The sequence below is a fragment of the Crotalus tigris genome, unplaced genomic scaffold, assembly GCF_016545835.1.
Source record: "Crotalus tigris isolate CLP2741 ecotype Arizona unplaced genomic scaffold, ASM1654583v1 scf7180000024429.2167931701:2281839, whole genome shotgun sequence".
NCBI lineage: Eukaryota > Metazoa > Chordata > Lepidosauria > Squamata > Viperidae > Crotalus > Crotalus tigris.
The window spans coordinates 660,862-679,060 of record NW_024100596.1 but is presented as its reverse complement, the minus strand read 5'-3'; the positions used below and the strand labels follow the sequence as shown (position 1 = coordinate 679,060).

Here is an 18,199-nt window from a genome sequence, read left to right as displayed (position 1 = left end):
GGGGATGAACTTGGACATCCTGGCCAAACTTGGGATGAAAGGGGAGCTATTTAAACAGCTGTTTCTCGCTCTTGCTAACCTCCCCTTCCCTGTGGAGACGTGAGGCAGTTCCAGTTTACAGCCTGCTGTTTTGACACAGGCTTTGTTACTGGTGGGGAAGCGGGAAGAGTATCCCCTCCCTTTTTGTTCATTTCTGATATATGTCCATACAGCAGAGCAGCTCTTAGAAGAGTCTGAATGTTCTTCCTTGTAGAGCCAAAGTCTGGAGAGACAGTGGCTCATCCTGCTCAGCTATCGTGTGGAGGAGAGATGACTGAGATTTACAAGGTCTCTGTGCTGCCACCTGGGGCATAGCTATTCTCTGCCAAGCCTGGACTTTTCTTCCAGGTTCTGTGCTAGGCAAATTCATTGTGGTTCAGCAAAGTTGCAGAAATACGTCAGGTGCGCAACATATATCTTAAAATGACAGATGACTTGGCTTTAACCAATACTGTAGTGAACTTGCTTTCATTCTGAAAAAAATAATTGAGGGAAGAAAGTGTAGAATCATATAGCCAGTCATTTAACTGGTTGTTGTTTGAAGTCAGTCACGTTGTGCATCTCTCCATTCATCATGGAGATCATGAAGATTTATTTCTCAGTTGCTTTTTATTATATGGACAGTTTTGGTCACCATACTACAAAAAAGATGTTGAGACTTTAGAAAAAGTTCAGAGAAGAGCAACTAAAATGATCAAAGGTTTAGAGACTAAAACATACAAAGAACGGCTGCAGGACTTGGGTTTAGCTAGTCTAAAGAAAAGAAGAAACAGTATTCATGATAGTAGCATTCCAATATTTGAGGGGCTGCCACAAAGAGGGCATCAAACTATTCTCCAAAGCACCAGAGGGCAGGACAAGAAACAATGGTAGGAAACTGACCAAAGAGAGAAGCAACCTGGAATTAAGGAGAAACTTCCTAACAGTGAGGACAATTAACCAGTGGAACAGCTTGTATTCAGAAATCATGGGTACTCCATCACTGGAGTTTTTAAGAAGAGACTAGACAGTAAGGTTACCAACCGTCCTCCTTTAGGGAGGACAGTCCTCCTTTTGTAAGTTCTGTCCTCCCTTGAAAAGTGTCCTCCTACATGTCCTCCTTTTCGATATTTGAAGATTAATCTGCAGGGCTTTTTTTTCCTCATAGAACCCTCAGAATGGTGTTCCAGCACCTTTTTTTTGATGTTTTTTTTCAACTTTTGCATGAGTTCTGCTACTCCCCCTATTGGTTTTCGAAAGCCAATAGGAATTGCTGCTGAGCGCGCCAAAACACCCGGCTGGCAAACTTTGTACATGCAAGTTGTCGATATTATTGTTGCAATGAATAAAATGTTTCTTTTATTTACGATATTTTTTTCTTCAATTTATTTGTATCCTCCTTTTTATTGTAAAAAAGTTGGTCACCTTATAGATAGTCACTTGTCTGAAATGATATAGGTTCTCCTGCTCGAGCAGGGAGCTGGACTAGAAGACTTCCACTGTCCCTTCCAGCTCTGTTCTGTTCTATTCTTGCAAAGCCACCCTGATAGAGGATTCCACTGTAGTGGAGGATTTATTTATTATATTCTTAATCTATTCAATAATAAAAGCTTGTTGGCTGGATTATAAACTAAGACCACTGTATAACAATAATTAGCACATTGTAGTACACTTCACAAATATAGAAACATCCACATATAAAAAATGTGGCACTTCAGATATTTAAAATGCCAAACAAAATTGTTAAAAGTTTTATGTGCATGTAGTGCAGGATTTGTTTATTTTTGCACAAAAGAATTTTCTAAACTTGGTGCATTATTATTATTATTATTATTGTTGTTGATGATGATGATGATGATGATTGCATAGTCAGCCAGATGTTCAGAGTGGATTTGGCATTTTTATCTGCCTATCAAGTCCTTCCCAAGGACCTGGGATAGGCAGGTGTGGATGTTTGATGGTGTTACTGATACCATTGTAGGGTGGAAGCTGTTCCAAGTAAATAAGTCTTTTGCAATTGACTGATGGTGAATTTGTCAATGCTGATGGTGTTCAAGGGGTGCTCCAATTGTTTTGGGATTGCACCCAAGGCACCTATTACTATTATTATAGTTTACCCAGTAATTTTTGTTTCCCTCAGATGGATGAAGACTGTATCTTTCTTGATGGATTAACTTTAGAAGTGCTGACAACCAAAAAAAGTAAATGAAAGCTACTTCTTTGTGGGCATTTGTAAGAGCTTAGAGATTCACATTATTGCTCCCTTCTTTCCCCACACCTTGAGTAGAAAGGTGAACTCAGAAATCTCTTAGAAAAGCAAAAATACTTTCTCACAGGAACTGGGGAATCTTCAAATAAACAAGGTTTCCCTACAATATTCATTAGTTAACCTTTTACCATAATTAGAGGAGTATGCAGAGTAAGATCTTCAGGAATAGGTTTATCTCATCTTGTATCTCAGGAACCTGATGTTTCAGACATTACATTAGCACATCCAAACATTTAGAAACTGTGAACAAAAGAAGATTTTTCTAAGGAACTCTTCTGCTACATGCTTGCTTATTTTTAATTCAGCCCCTCTATCTCAGATTAAGTCTTTCTCTGCTTTAACATATTTGTGTTTTATTTTTATTTTTCTGGATTAATGCACTTTGGGTTATTGTGCTGCTTCTCTTTTTACTTTCCTAACTGTTGTAAAAATTACTCCATGTGACTAGTTCCTACATAACACCTACAGCTTTCAATAAATTTGACCCAGTTTGTCAGAAAAGAGTGGGTGGGGCTTGAAATAGCACTGCGAAGCAACTGGACTCTGTTTTTACAGATAGCCAATTTTAGTTTCCCCGAGAAAACATGTGCAGGCTAAATTAATATTTTTTTTTCAATGAGAAACAAAAACCCTCAGAGAGGGGAGACAAGACCAGACACATGATTAAACAGGGAGAGCACAAGATATTTGTTGGGAATCGTTTGAAAGCTTGTGTATCTTTTTAATAACAGAAAAGCTTTTTTGCATATGAAACTCTCTGCTGTAATAGAGACAAAATGAGATACAGGAAGCAGATCCTCTTGGGTGAATCAGTAGCCATTTTTTTAAAGTGCCTTTGAGCCTCACTCAGGCTTTTGATGCTAACCCCATGGTAATTATTCAAGTGGAAAAATATATGGAAAAGAAGCATTTGAAGTGCAGAGGAGCATTCTGGCTAATTTAAAGTTTTCTATTTGTACTACAAATCCAACTGGGGCAGAGATGGTTTAAAATCACCCAAAGGAGAAAGGATGCTGTTTCCTTAATAGGATGCTTGGAACTCTCTTTAGGTACTCTGAGGGTCTCGGCATGGTGTTCTGTCCCCAGTTTTTGTCTTCCTTCATAAATTACATCTCTCTGTCATCAGGCAATTGGTGGCAGACTTGGCTTCTGCCTTTCAGCAGCTGCCTGTTGTCAGTTTATATTATAATCACAGACGTAAAGGCCAGAGAGCTAACCCAGCCTGGGTCCTGTTCCAGGTTTGTGCCAAGAATATATTTATTAACTATATTCTGGGCTGCCAGAATTTTCAAGGGGACATGTCTAGCCATGAAGTTGCTTCTTCCCACCCAGTTGCATTTCAGCACTGGGTTGTAACGAGTCAATGAAAATGTTGTGTTTGTGATAATAGTTGGGAATGTCATCAGATTGACATGAGAAAATATGGTCTTATAGATAGCTAAGTTCCAGCATCTTTCATTGTTGGCCAACTTCATTGGGATTACTGGGAGTTGTAATTCAGTCACATTTGAAGGCCAAATTCGCCACTCCATTGGAAAGTAGGCGAGACTCAAGGCTCTCCAAGTTCCTGACAAGAGTGCACGTTCCATATGGAAAACCTTGTCTCAGTATGGAGACATCCAACCCAAATGTGAATCACTGAGGTCGAAAGAGTCCAAGGAGAGACATGTGGGAATAAAAGGGAGAGTAGACTGTTGGTTTTCCCAAGAAATGAGTACATAGAATGGCCAGAGCAGTAGCCCAGGAAACGCCCAGTAACTTTGGCTGCCTGGCTAATTATTCAGTCTGACGTCCAGTTTAGTTTATGCTCCTACCAGAGACAATGGAGGAATATATGAGCAGAACTGAGTCCTGTGTGCTTGCCCTTGGTTACAGAATAGGGACAAATAGGTCCCCCTAGAACAGGAGTGTCGCAACATATTGTGACATATTTTTTTCCATTGCTGGCAATGGGGTAGGCGCAGTTTCACCATGACGCATCCGGCCCACGGGCCGGCAGTTTGACACCCCTGCCCTAGAATAAGAAGACAAAAGGGATGCCAAACTAGACTCTTTGCTACACTCTCTTCTTTTTCCTTTTTGACCCACATCAACTCAAGTGAGCATTTTATATTGAAAGAACAAAAGTATCATATACCTCACAACCTCCCTTCCAAACATGATGGCAGGCCCAAATATCAGTATTTTACTTAACATGTGTCAGGAACTTCACAACTCATTGTTCACATTAGCTCAGGAAGTATAACAGGAAGTGAGCTGGCTGTGGATGGAAGTCAACGGGATGTAATAAATGATGTGGAGTCTTACAGTAGAGAGTGAGGAGACCATATCACTTGACCTAATCTCTTCTGTAAGCTTGTTCCATCAGAGTTACTCAAAGCAACTTGCAGTTAAAACAGTATGAATGTGTGTTGTTTATTTTGTTTTGTTTATCCTTCCTCCTACTCCCATAATAGAGAGGAGAGCCAAGGCCCAGGTGAAAGTGCCTTGCCTAAGGCTGCTAGCAAGTTTATGGTTGAGGTGAGAGCTAAATTAGGAGCTTCTCATTTCCTGCTTGTAGCTATTCTACAGCCTTCCAAAGTGTGCCTCATTCCTCTCTTTCACCATTATGCCAAGGTATCTGAAGATTATTCTCCCATGATATATTTGTTCTCCGACTGTCCCACTTATAGTCTTCTCTTGCCTACAGACATGTTCAGGCTTATGAATTACACCATCCCTATCTGGTATACCCTATAATTTCCAGCACCTCTGCTGGGATGATTAGTATGTATATAGAATCTAGCTGGATAAAAGGTGTATTGGAAACAATTTACATAATTCGCACAATCACCTCCTCAACAACTGAAGCTAGTCTCAGCCGTTCCTCATCACTGGGGATGACAACAAATAAAAAGTATTAATTTGTAAAATAGCTACCTTTCAGGAGTATTTTGAAATCTAACACCTGAGAAGGCCATCTCACCCAGCCGAATATAGGCTCAACCTTTCTCCTTGGAATCTAGCTAGAGCCCTTGGCCTACAATAAATTAACTAGGTTTCATCAGAGCCACCAGAGTAAACTCAATCTAAGTTCTCTTTCAGGATAAGCTTCATAACATTAACTTTAACATTAAAGGATGAAATAAGAACAGGGTTGGGGTATTGTTGGTGTTAGAGGCATGTAAATGCTTGCTGTGCCATGGGCTGACAGGATAGTGTGGTTAGGCTTCTAGTTCATCATTACTGTGAAACGTAGGCCTTATAAGTACAGGTACAATGTAGTCACTCACCACAATTCTTACTTATTTTCCCCTGGCAGATGGACCCAGTGCAGAAAGCAGTGATCAACCATACATTTGGGGTCCCTGTAACCAAAGCCAAACGCCCCATCATCTCCTGCAACGTCTGCCAGATCCGTTTCAATTCTGAGGTAAGTCTTTAGAAAGTCCTGACACTTTGCTCTGCCTTTCAGTGACAAATGATATATAAATACCGGCAGTCCTCAACTTACAACCATTTGTTTAGTGACTGTTCAGAGTTACAACGGCACTGAAAAAAGTGACTTATAACCAGTTTTCATACTTAAAACCGTTGTATTATGCCTATGCTCATGTGATCAAAATTCAGACGCTTGGCAATGTGTTTATGACGGTTGCTGTGTCCCAGGGTCATGTGATCACCTTTTGCACATTCTAACAAGCAAAGTCAACAGGGAAGCCAGATTCATGGAACAACTTTGTTACTAACTTAACAATTGCAGTGATTCACTTAACAACTGTGGCAAGAAAAGTTATAAAATGGGGCAAAATTCACTTAACAACTGTCTTGTTTAGCAGTGGAAATTTAAGCTCAGTTGTGGTTGTGAGTCAAGGACTACCTTTACATTGCTGAGGTCACATGTGTTTTACTTGCCCAAATTCAGTTCTTTAGGAGAATTGAAAATATATAACAATTTGGAGAATGGGTGAAGTTTCTCATGTTGGGTTAGATGATGATTATATTGTAAATTGCAAAGAGGGTTTGATCATTGTCCGGCCTGTGTCTCAAAACATAATTTTTGATACATTTGAATAAACAACATAGTCCTGATTGTAATATAACATAAGTATAAAGAAAACAAAAAAATGTGCCAGATAGCAAATCTGCAGATTAGCATTTGATCCAATAGAGTGCTGAGTCTCTATATTCTTTGAATGATGGGAAACTCCTTGGTCTGAAACCAAAATAAGATCTTGATGGAGATGCCTAGATACCCCAGAGACATTGTATGAGCAGCTTGTGTGCTCAGTCTTCCTTTTCCATGAGGCACATCATTAAATCTTAGTTGTCCCTCATGTTAACTGCTATACCTGATATGAGAAAAGTTAGTGAAGATGCTGAACGAAAAAGAAAAGCAATGAAATCAGTTAGTTTTGATCTCAGATATGATTTCAGAATCACGGCAGATTGTATTCTTTCAAGACCCATGTAAGATAGCAGTTCCAAAGATATATATTAAGATCCTCAGAGACGGAGCGAAAAACAAGGCTCTTCTTATATTTTGTATTTTTTTTATCTTATTCCAGTAAAGTTTACATTACCACTTGGGGCTGGGTAGCCCTCCAAATGTCAGTGGACTGATGGAATTGAGGTCAAGCACCATATTGAAGGAGACCAGTTTTCTTTCTCTGATGTAGCACAACACAAATGCAATGTGCTTATCACACTGTGCCCTTTCCATGCTCCTGTGATGTGATATTGATTGATTATGTTTCATCAAGTTGTTGTCAATCCTTAGAGATTACATAGATAGATTTCCTCTATTATGATCTGTCCTTAACCTGATTTTTCAGATCATGATGTGATGTAGGTATGGGGAAAATGCCGAAGATGATGACATTGTCATCATAATTTTATTTTATTTTTACTGTTGTACATATCAGAAAGAAAGGAAAGAAAAACATTGAAGGTTTCAGCTCTCTATGTTTTGGTAATGCTTATTTCCAGCCTATCTATGTCACGATAAGTTAGAATTGGTAGGCATTGTTAAGGTTAGAAGACAAGAGAAGGTGAATAGACTCTGAGTTGCTGGGTTCTTCTCTTCCAAAGAAGGAACAGGTTGACATTCTCTTACTTCTTATAAGAACTGAATGTATTGAAGCAGTTGCTAAAATGGCAAAGTCCATCTTAAGAAGCTTTAACAGAAGTAAACCATGCAACTCATAGACATAATTGTCCTACTCTGCTCTGGTCAGAATCCATAAGGACTACAGTATTATGTCCAATTCTGGGCACAATAGTTCAAATAGGATGGTGATAAATAGAAGCAAGTTCAGAAGAGGACCACTGAAATGGATTGTGGTTTGGAAACCAAGTCTTTTGAGCAGTGGCTAAAGGATCTGAATACATTTAGCCTGCAGAAAAGAGGAATGTGGGGCGATATGATTGCAGCCTTCAAATATCTGAAGGTTTTTTGCACAGAAGAGGGACTAGATGTATTCTCTATTGACTCAAAAGATAGGAATAGTATTAATAGATTAAAATCACTAGGAATCAGGTTCAGGCTATATATCAAGGTAAAGTTCCTGACTGTAAGAGTTGTCAGTGGAAGCCAGGTTGCCACATGACACGCCAGAGGTCTTCAAACAAGATTGTTAGTTATCTGTAAGTAGCTCTTGTACTGATCAAGAGGTTGGACTAGATGCCCTCTAACACAATTTTATCATAGAGATGGAATTGACCTTAGAGGATATTTAGTGAAATCACGTGAAATCATATTGTTCTGATGTTTTGTACTATTAAAAATGTACTATTAAAATCTATAAAAAAACTTGAGTTCTAAGAAAAGAGAACTGCTAAATATTATTAAAATATGCAAAAAGAAAAAAAGAAAGAAGAAATAGTAGTTAAAACCTTTCTTCTCCTGAAGACAAAAGGCTACTAAAAGATATTTATCTCTTGCTACCAAGACTATAAATGGGAGTATTTTCATTCAAGGTAAATCTGGAAAGGCTTCATTTTTTACTTATCTGTATTAGACAAGCTACCACTATAATCATGTTGTTTCAGATTTACTTTCTGAAAATAGCCACAAATCAGGTCTGGAAGAAAAAGGGGAAATTAACAACATATTGGGATGAGGATTTTGCATCTTTATTAAAGAAAGCATCAGTATACAACCCAAGTACAAGTACAAAAGCAAATTAAAATAGAAAAATGAATAATAATAAACAGCATGAACTTATGTGTAGAAAAGGGTAAACTACATGGTGACTACAGAATATTGCTTTCGCATCAGTCACAAAAAATGATTGGTGATTTTCTTTTTTGAAAGTTGGATTTGTCTGTTTGTTTGTTTACTTCTTACTCTTAATTTACCATTTTGAGATTTCCTAGTGATCTCCCATCAAAGCATTAGCCAGGTCTAACTCTGCATAGCTTTTTGGTGATCAGTCAAGGATGCCTAAGTGCTACCATCTTCTGCTATATTCATGAACTTAAGGAGAAATAGAAATATTGTAGGCGTCTATATCTAAAATTTCTATTCAAGATGATGTTTTTATAGATGAAAATAATCTTTTAGAAGAACATTATTAGTGTAGATAACTCATAGGTTTAGGTTTAAATGAATGTGTTCTTCTTTGTCATAATATTCCTTAAAAGGCAAGGGGACAAAGTGTCAAAGGAAAAAAAAACAAATTAGTTTGAAAGTATTCCTAGAAATTTATTTGTGTATTCGACTTGGTCTAATGGTTAAGGCAGCAGACTAGAAAGCAGGAGACTGTGAGCACTAGTCCCACCTAAGCCATAAAAGCCAGCTGAGTGACATTGGGCCAGTATATGTATTTATTTATTTATGAGACTTATATACCGCTTTAAGTGCAAGCACTCTCTAAGCGGTGTACACCAGTAAGCAATGTATACATATATATTTACATTGCCCCCAACAATCTGGATCCTCATTTTACCTACCCCGGAAGGATGGAAGGCTGAGTCAACCTTGAGCCAGTGAGATTTGAACCGCTGACCTCTGAACACAGTCAGCTAAAGTGGCCTGCAGTAACAAGCTTCAGAAAGGTTATAAATGTGTTGCCATTCTCGTCGACCAGCACTCGTAATGTTAATGGGTTTGGGATCTCCTATTGCTTTGTCCTTTTTTCCTTGTATAGAGCCAGGCTGAAGCACACTACAAGGGGAACCGCCACGCCCGACGAGTAAAGGGAATCGAAGCAGCCAGAACGCGGCAGAAGGACTCGGGATCCCGGGAGGGAGACAAGCCAGGATCTGCAGGCAGTCCATCCTCCAGCACTGGGGAAAGTGATTCTGACCGCACAGGTTCTAAACTTCTTCTTTCATTTCAAGTGCTCCCTAAAATCTAAGGGTTTCTTGAAGAACATGGGAGGGTTATGGGTGTGTGGGGAGGTGTTTGAGAGAGAGTTCCTGTATTCTCCAAAAATTTTGAACCGATTTTCAAGACTTCTCTGTGAATCTGTTGCACCAGAATGTACTCCAGAACTTCCAAGTTCCTGACTGGTTTGTTTTGGATTTTAAGAAAATAAATAGGATTCTCAGGCCAGAGCATAAGAAGAGAAGAGTTTTCAGACCAGCCCTAGGTGCCTGTTCTCTTCCCTTGCCAGAGGGTTTATGACAATTCACCGTGGCCAACTTGCCATGGCCAACTCACCATTGCCAACTTACCATGGTCAACTCACCATAGGACAACTCATTGCTGGACAAAAGTTATACTAATAACAAAAAAATGGTGGAATAGAATCATTAAAGAAAGGATGGAAAAGGAGGGACAGAATGAAATGTGACTGAAAAAAATTAAAATATTTTTTATTTATTTTAAATAATTAAAAAGAATTGTTAAATTGTTCTACAGTGAATTGTCTCATGGCAAGTTAGCCACGGTGAGTTGGTCGTGATGAGTTGGCCATGGCGAGTTGGCCGCAGCAAGTTGGCTGTGGCAAATTGTCCCATTCCCCTTGCAGAAGGGCGGATGAGCCTTTTCCCCTTCTGCCGTGGAGACAGTTCTGGGGAAACTAAAACAAACATTGATAATGTTGACTAAGAAAGAAATACAGGGCTCTGGGCACTACCTGCATTCTGCGTCAATTACAGAGTTCAATAAGACCTTAGCTGTATTTTGCATCAATTATAGCGTTGAGGGTGAAACCTTTGGGCTAAAGGGAGGGAGGGGGAGGTTAGATCTTACATCCTGTCTTTGACGTTGTGCCTGTCCTCCTGATGCTGGGAACTTGAGCTGCCTTCTCAGTCCGAGTGACCGCTGAGCAAGCGGGTAATTAAATCGCATCTAATTAAACATTGATTACGGCTCCAATGGCTGGTGGAAATGGAGCTGGGGCTGCAGCCAGCATACTTACCCGGGGAACTCTGCCTCCCAGCTTCAGAAGATGGATTTTGGAGAGAGTGACTTGCCTCATCTATGCACTTCTGATGCTATAGCCTCCACAGGATTGTGGCTAAGCAGCATAGCCAATCTGCTAGCTTTGGGGGCAGGGGATGAAGGAAAAGGGAAGAAGGCAAGGGAAATGGGGGGTGGGGAAAACCAATTTGTTAGGACTAACAGCTGTTTTTATAAATACGAGGCAAGCTGTTTTGTGGACAGCAGAGGATTAGAGGAAATGTGTCATCCCACATAGAGGCTTTTTAAAATATCAGGGCCTTTTTCAAGGATGGAGTGAGATCGTGTGCTCTTTCTCTGTTGTGTACAGGTAATCCTCATTTAGCAACTACAGTTGGGACCAGCAACTCAGTTATTAAGCGAAGGGTTTACTAAGTGAAACTGTGACTGTGCTTTTGGATCTTACTTCAGCTTTCCTTTCTTTAGAGACCTGCAAAGGTCATAAAGGCAAGGATTGGTCATCAAGTTATGTTTTCATCACTGTCTTAACTGTGAACAATCACTAAATGAGACCTATTTCTATTATGCTGTATGAAAGCTACATATGATTGCAGTACTTTTAAAAAAGTCACAGAATTGATAGGCAAAATCTGAGGCATCACTTGGAGGAGTCTGAGAATCACAACTGTAAAAAATGGCAAATTCCGTATTGAAAACTATTGGAGAAAGATTTGAAAACTGAATTGTCTGCATGGCAACACTTTGTATAAATTTAAATAGTTTCCATCATTTGCATCACAAAAAGAATGTGTATGTGTGTGTGTGTGTGTGTGTGTGTTGAGGCAAGAAATGTGGTCGCTAAGAGTCAATACAAACTTGATGGCACATAATTAAGATGAAGAAAAGTAGAAGCAAAATAATTAAGCCATTAGAGCACATCTGCAAGGGAAGTTCTAAATTTGGAGCATTTTCATTCAAGGAAGTACAGTTGAAGGGAAGCTTTGAGGGAGTATTGTAAAATTATGCATGATGGGACTACAGTGGGAAAAGGAATGTTTTTCTCTCATCATACAAGAAAGTGAGATCATTCAGTGAAACTGACCAGAAGTTGATTCAGGAGAAAGTTGCTTTAAAAAGGAAGATAGAATTGCCCCCATGTGTGGCTTTTGGGGTATCTCTCAGGGATTCGGTCCAGTTTTATGTAAATAAAATAATACTTGCCTAGATGCTCTTACTTTGAAAGACAAGCTTGAAAGCAAAAACGACAGTGCAGGAGCTAAAAATAAACATATCCAGAAGTCAGTAGTCCTGTAAATGCAGAATTATTTTAAATGGAAGTTTAATCTGCATCCCAAGTTACCACCATAACTTGGTGAGGAAATTATGATTTGGTAAATTTGCCCATTCTTCCTTTGCTTGGGAAGCAGTTTTAAAAGCAAATTTTAAAGGCACGTTTCTATTATGCCCTTTAGCCCAGAAACAGGACAAAGATTAGAGGATTTGTCCCAAAACACTTCTGATGGTGAAAGGTAGGCTTAGAATACGTGACCAGCAAATTGTAACAGCTATGCCCTGAAAATGTATAGAAAGCAAAAGATACCAGGAGAAAATATCCTACTGGAGAGAGATTTCTGGCAGTTAAATAGATTGTCCATTGCTAAAGGTATATATTTAAAGCTAATCAGCTGTGGGGAATACTGCAGTTGTGGATCCTGTCCTAAACTGGATTACACTAAATTAGCCATCTCCAACTTTGGCTCCTTCCAAATGAATGGATTTCAGCTCCCTGTATTCCCTGGTTCTTATGGGCACTGCTGAAAATTCTCAGGGATGAAGTTTGCACGTGGGAAAGTCACCTAGGCTGGGGAAGGCTGCTCTAGATGCTCTCTAAAATCTCTTCCAATCCTAAAGGCCTGTCAGAGAGCATGTCCCAGGTTACCATGTAATCAGTGGCGACCTCCAGAGATATCTGGAGCAAAACTATCAAGAAGATAAAAGAGCTTTTTAAATTTAAGTAACTACTATGGTACGTGATATCCTCAGGTTAGTCCACGTTCTTTACTCTCTATGTGTATATGTTGTTTTCTCCAGTGGTTTACCAAACTCGTTAAAATATGCAAAATAGAACCAGAGTATTGGAGCCACATGAAACAACTAATTAAGACTGATCCATTCACAGCAGTAATTTATGCCTGCCTTAAAAAAAGTTTTTTTTCCCCAAATGCCTGAACATCACCAGTGAATAAACCCAACAAGACTCTCTAAGGATATTTTTTTTTCTATGAAGCATTGGTTTTCCAACATTTCTTGTGTTCGAAGCGTTTATAAAAAAATTAAAAGCAGAGTTTCATCATCCAGATTTTAAAATGATGGTTGGATTTTGCCTTTGAGTGCAATTCTGTTTCACTCATAAAGCAAAATAGTGTTTCTAGTGGGTAACCTAAAGTTCATGAGATGTCCCTCAGATATTTGAGGGAGGAATCCTAATTTTGAAAAGTTTCTGTCCCGGCCATCTTTGGTTAAAAAAGGTGCAGAGAAAAACTAATGAGAAAAACGTCTTGCAGAAATGCTGAAGGTTCCTGTCAATCAGAATAGATGATCTTGGGCTAAATCAATCAGTAATATGATCTGTCATAAGTTAGCTTCTTACAAAATGCATGCCTTTCCTTCTGAGAGAACTGGAAGTGTGATACATCGTCTGCTAACTCCCCAGCTATGCAGAAGAGCTAGAAATGAATGCAGACTGAAACACAATAGCCAGAGTTCAGATGATGGATTGGATGCCCTGCATGGTTGTGTCCATCTCTTGAAATAATCCCAATGGAGAATAAAAAAGATTGATATTTCAAACACTTCAGGGTGAATCTGTCTTATACAGTAGATAAAGAATGGTATGAATGGGGCTCATTGAACAGAAGGCCCATTTCTGTGTCTTTCCAAGTGTACGGCCTTGCTGTCAACATGGATCTCTTCCTGTATCAAAACCTTTGCTCTTCAGGGTGAAGACATACAACCTGTGCATCATTGTTTGAGTTTGTGTCAGTTAGAACATCTGAACCCTGTATTGTAAGCAGCCTGTGCTTCTATCTGTACCTCTAGAACCATAACAGGCAGCAGTTGGGGCTTCTCAACAGAAGAAAAAGGTGGCAATGTCCTAATATCACAGAAATAAGAAGGTCCTGGAGCAGGGAATTGCATTTCAACTGGCCAACATTATCCCTACAACTTACTTCTTTAGTTTTCACTAGAAAATAGCAGGAAAAAACAAACCATTTTTACCAGGTCACTTCTAAATTTATTGTTAGCCGCCCGGAGTTCTGCGGGAGTGGGGCGGTTTATAAATTTTAATAAATGAATAAATTTCAACAAGTTATCCAGCTCTGTTGAGGAGCATAGGGGCCGTTTGATGACATCAGACTAACCTAATCTGCCTCTTGTGACCCCTATTCCTATTTTGAGCCCAAGGAAGGAATCTGATACTTGTTTAGTCCAGGGATCCAGTCTTGTAAGTTCAGCATCCTTCTTGTATGAGAGTGCCAGCTGTCTCTTATGCATGGCTGTTTCCCCAGTGAAATTTCGCTCAGAACTAATGTAAGCTCCCTCCTGCTGTTTGGTTCAGCAAAGGTCTCCTCATTTTCGGTTTTATGTGTTTTAAAAGTGATACACTGTTAAAAAAAAACAACCATAATGTTTGATAACAATGGGAGCTGTAGTCCCTCCTAGCTGGATGGCAACAGTTCAGGGAAAGCTGGATTTGAGGATCAGATCTAGTCTGGGGTCCCTAATGCAAACCTTTACCTGACCATCAAACTCAGCAGGGCTAGTCTAATCTATTTTACAAAGCTATGGAGAATCATTTATACTGCTTTGAAGGGAAACAGGCTAGAAAATGCATTTGTTGGTTTTCCTGAGTGTCCATTCACCAGTGACTGGGCATGTGTGCCAGAAAACAGTATTTTAAAACCACCCACACAAAGACAGTCATATGAGGGCAAAAAAAATATGAATCTGCTAACATACCTTGGTGCAATCTCCATATCAAATTCACATCCCATCCTAGCTCAGAGCCTGGGGAAACAAACGGGTCTTCTGGAGAGACAGCAGGGTTAGCTCTGTCTGAGCCTTGGGAACATGCTGCTCCAAAGAATGGACACTGCCACAGAGAAAGTGAGCCTGTTGTGTCCCTTAAGGTTGTTTGAGACCTGAAACATGCCAATCCCATTGGATTGTACAGGAGAGGCAGAAACCATTAAAGTCCCTCAAATATCCAAGTTCCATGCAGGGTTTGTAGGTGATGAGCAGTACTTTGAATTGAGCCAGGAGGTTCACTACTAACTTCTGCAATTCACATAGCCCAGTTGTTACATGGCCTACTGAGGATGCCCCTCATGACTTATGCCACTGAATCCTGGACCAGCTGTAACGTCTAATGGTCCTCAATGACAGCCCCATGCAAATTGCATTGCAATAGGTCATCTATGAGGTGACAAGGGCACAAATGACTAAGATACATTGCCACTGTTTTAGTTTGCGACTTTCTTAGCTTTGGGGGGGGAGGGAGAAGGTGGGAGCCTTATTTCTAGTAAATAATCACATAATGAGTTCATTGAACTTTGTTTGTGCAGAACAGACCTTATTTGCATTGCAGACTGCATTTTTTTTCCTCCTCTCAATATGTATTTTGAACTAGCTCAGTGGTTCTCAACCTGTGGGTCGGGACCCCATTTGGGGTCGAACGACCATTTCACGGGGGTCGCCAAACAACGCAGTCCGCCATTTTTTTCCCCTTTTCCTTGGCTGTGCTACTCCCTTTTATTCTATTGGCTTTTGAAAGCCAATAGAATAGGCTCTCTTGAATAGAGTCTAATTCTATTTAATTTTTTATTTATTTATTTATTTATGAGACTTATATACCGCTTTAAGTGCAAGCACTCTCTAAGCAGTGTACACCAGTAAGCAATGTATATATATATTTACATTGCCCCCAACAATCTGGGTCCTCATTTTACCTACCCCGGAAGGATGGAAGGCTGAGTCAACCTTGAGCCGGTGAGATTTGAACCGCTGACCTGCTGAACAAGAGTCAGCTAAAGTGGCCTGCAGTACTGCACTCTAACTGCTGTGCCACCTCGGCTCTTTTAAAAAGCCAATAGGAATTGTCCAGGCTGTCTCTGCCCTGCTGAGCCCACCAAAAGTCCCATTCTGCAAATGGTACTGCACCAGTTGAGTAGTCCTCGACTTACGACCGGTTGGGGGTCGTGGCATTAAAAAGGTTGAGAACCACTGAACTAGCTGAAGGTAGGTTCGCATCTGCCCTAAACCCATGTTTAAAATAGCTGTAGGGCAACCATTTCGTGGGTGAATTGCTCTTTGCAAGGTGCTTCTTAGATCTGTGTGGAGTTCAAGGCGGCAGTCTACTCCTCACTGGAATGAGAAGTTCTAGGAAACACTTGGCAGAGATGTGGCTGTCGGGAGATGAAGAATTTATACGGAGAGTTACTCCGGTTTGCTGGTTCTGAGCCACCAATGACCTCAGAGGTTGATGGGCTTTTCCCTTCCTCCCTCCTCCCATCCCTCCCTTCGTTATGCAAGAGACCCTGTGTTTTTCATTGAGGATTCAGACTCAGCTGGTGGGGGAGGCACCAAGACTAGTGAGAAAAGTGTTGCAGAATAAAAGAGTATACCTTACCCAGAATGCCCAACACAGCTCAGAAATGTTCTCATGTCTTCTCTGGTGAGGCTGGGCTGGGGGGAGGAGGTGTCATGTTGTAACAATTCCAGGCAGGAAATCTGTGTTCTTTCTTTTGATTTGAGACATGTCACACACTATGCTTTTGGACACGGACACACACACCCCAGACTGCTCTCAATGAACACAAATGCAACATTCTACACATGTGGCCCCCTAGTACAGGGGTAGGCAACCTTGGCTCTTTTATGATTTGTGGACTTCAACTCCCAGAATTCCTGAGTCAGCTAACTCAGGAATTCTGGGAGTTGAAGTCCACAAGTCATGAAAGAGCCAAGGTTGCCTACCCCTGCCCTAGTACATACGTGAACAACTCCTGTCTTTATACATCATCTTGGCCATTCTGCTTTAAAGCTTTCTAAAAAGCCATCAGACCATTTCTCTCATTGCTGGATCCACATAGTAGAGATAGTCCTTAACTTACAACAGTTCATTTAGTGACCATTCAAGGTTACAACAGCACTGAAAAAAAGTGACTTATGACTGTTTTTCACACTTATGACCATTGTGGATCTCCATGGTCACGTGATCAAAATTCAGACGCTTGGCAACTGACTCATATATATGACCGTTGCAGTGTCCCGGGGGGGTTACGTGATCCCCTTTTGTGACCTTCTGACAAGCAAAGTCAATGGAGAAGCCAGTTTCACTTAACAACAGTATTACTACCTTAACAACTGCAGTGATTCACTTAACAACTGTGGCAGGAAAGATTGTAAAGTGGGGCAAAACTCACTTAACAAATATTTTACTTCACAACAGAAATTTGGGGCTGAATTGTGGTCGTCCATCAAGGGCTACCTGTAATTAAATCTCTCCATGCAACTTCACTCTCCAGCCCTTTCATTGCCATTAACTGTCTCCTGCCATTCCACTGTGGCCTCGTTTGTGTGGTTTTTAGAGGAAAGTGTAGGATTTGCCCTTTCATTTATGGTGAAATGTCACATGCAAGTTCACAGAGCTAATCATTCTCTGGTAAACATTAGTAATTCCTATGCCCAATTTACATGTCATCCAGTCTTCCCTGAAAATAAAGAGAACCTCTTATGTTAGGATGGCCATGAAACTCTGACAGTGAGTTACATATGATCTTGCTGTACTAAGAAAGCAAGAAAGGGTTAGCGAGACCTGAAGCCAGTGTGCTTACAGAGATAAAAGGGATTAAGCTGGCTACTGTCTTATGAGTGTTTTCTTAAAAAAAAAAAAGCCACTGACCATCACTGAAGCTTAGATCTGGGATCGTCATCAGTATTGTTATTAATGACTTGGATGAAGAGGTGAAGGGAATGTTTATCAAATTTGCAGGTGACACAGAATTGTGTTGGATAGCTAATGACATGGAATATACATACAAAAAAATGAAAAGCTTTCTTGATTGGTTAGAAAAGTGGACTAAAATGGAATACAGTTTATCAGGGACTGTTGCAAAACATTCGCTTAGGGAACAAAAATCAAATGCACTGATAATAGCAGAGGTCTTCAAACTTGGCCCTTTTATGACTTGTGGACTTCAATTCCAAGAATTCCTCAGTTAGCCATGTTGGCTGAGGAATTCTGGGAGTTGAAGTCCACAAGACATAAAAGGGCCAAGTATGAAGACCCCTGGATTATAGGAAGGAATTTAGATATTTTTTTCCCAGTCCAACCAGTTTTTGAGAAGACATTATATTAAGGAGCTTGGGCAACTCTGTCCGTCTCTCTATCAATCAGCATCATAAGTCTGCAAAAACTAAACACGTTGGGACTAAATTTGGTGTATAAGGGAAGAAAAGCTCACAAGAGAAAAACTGAGTTCAAAAATGTATGTGGTCAGATTGGGGATTATGGGGGGAAA

General features: G+C 40.1%; 1 protein-coding gene across 8 annotated transcripts in view; it reads left to right on the top strand.

Moving 5' to 3' along the window:
* ZNF385A (zinc finger protein 385A) overlaps positions 1-18,199 on the top strand; it is a 176,957-nt gene that overhangs the window by 115,517 nt on the left and 43,241 nt on the right. For all 8 annotated transcript variants that reach the window (XM_039330529.1, XM_039330528.1, XM_039330530.1 and 5 more), the window contains 2 exons: positions 5,589-5,699; positions 9,418-9,583. In XM_039330529.1, coding sequence (XP_039186463.1) covers positions 5,589-5,699; positions 9,418-9,583 — 277 coding nt within the window. The remainder of the gene's footprint in view (positions 1-5,588; positions 5,700-9,417; positions 9,584-18,199) is intronic.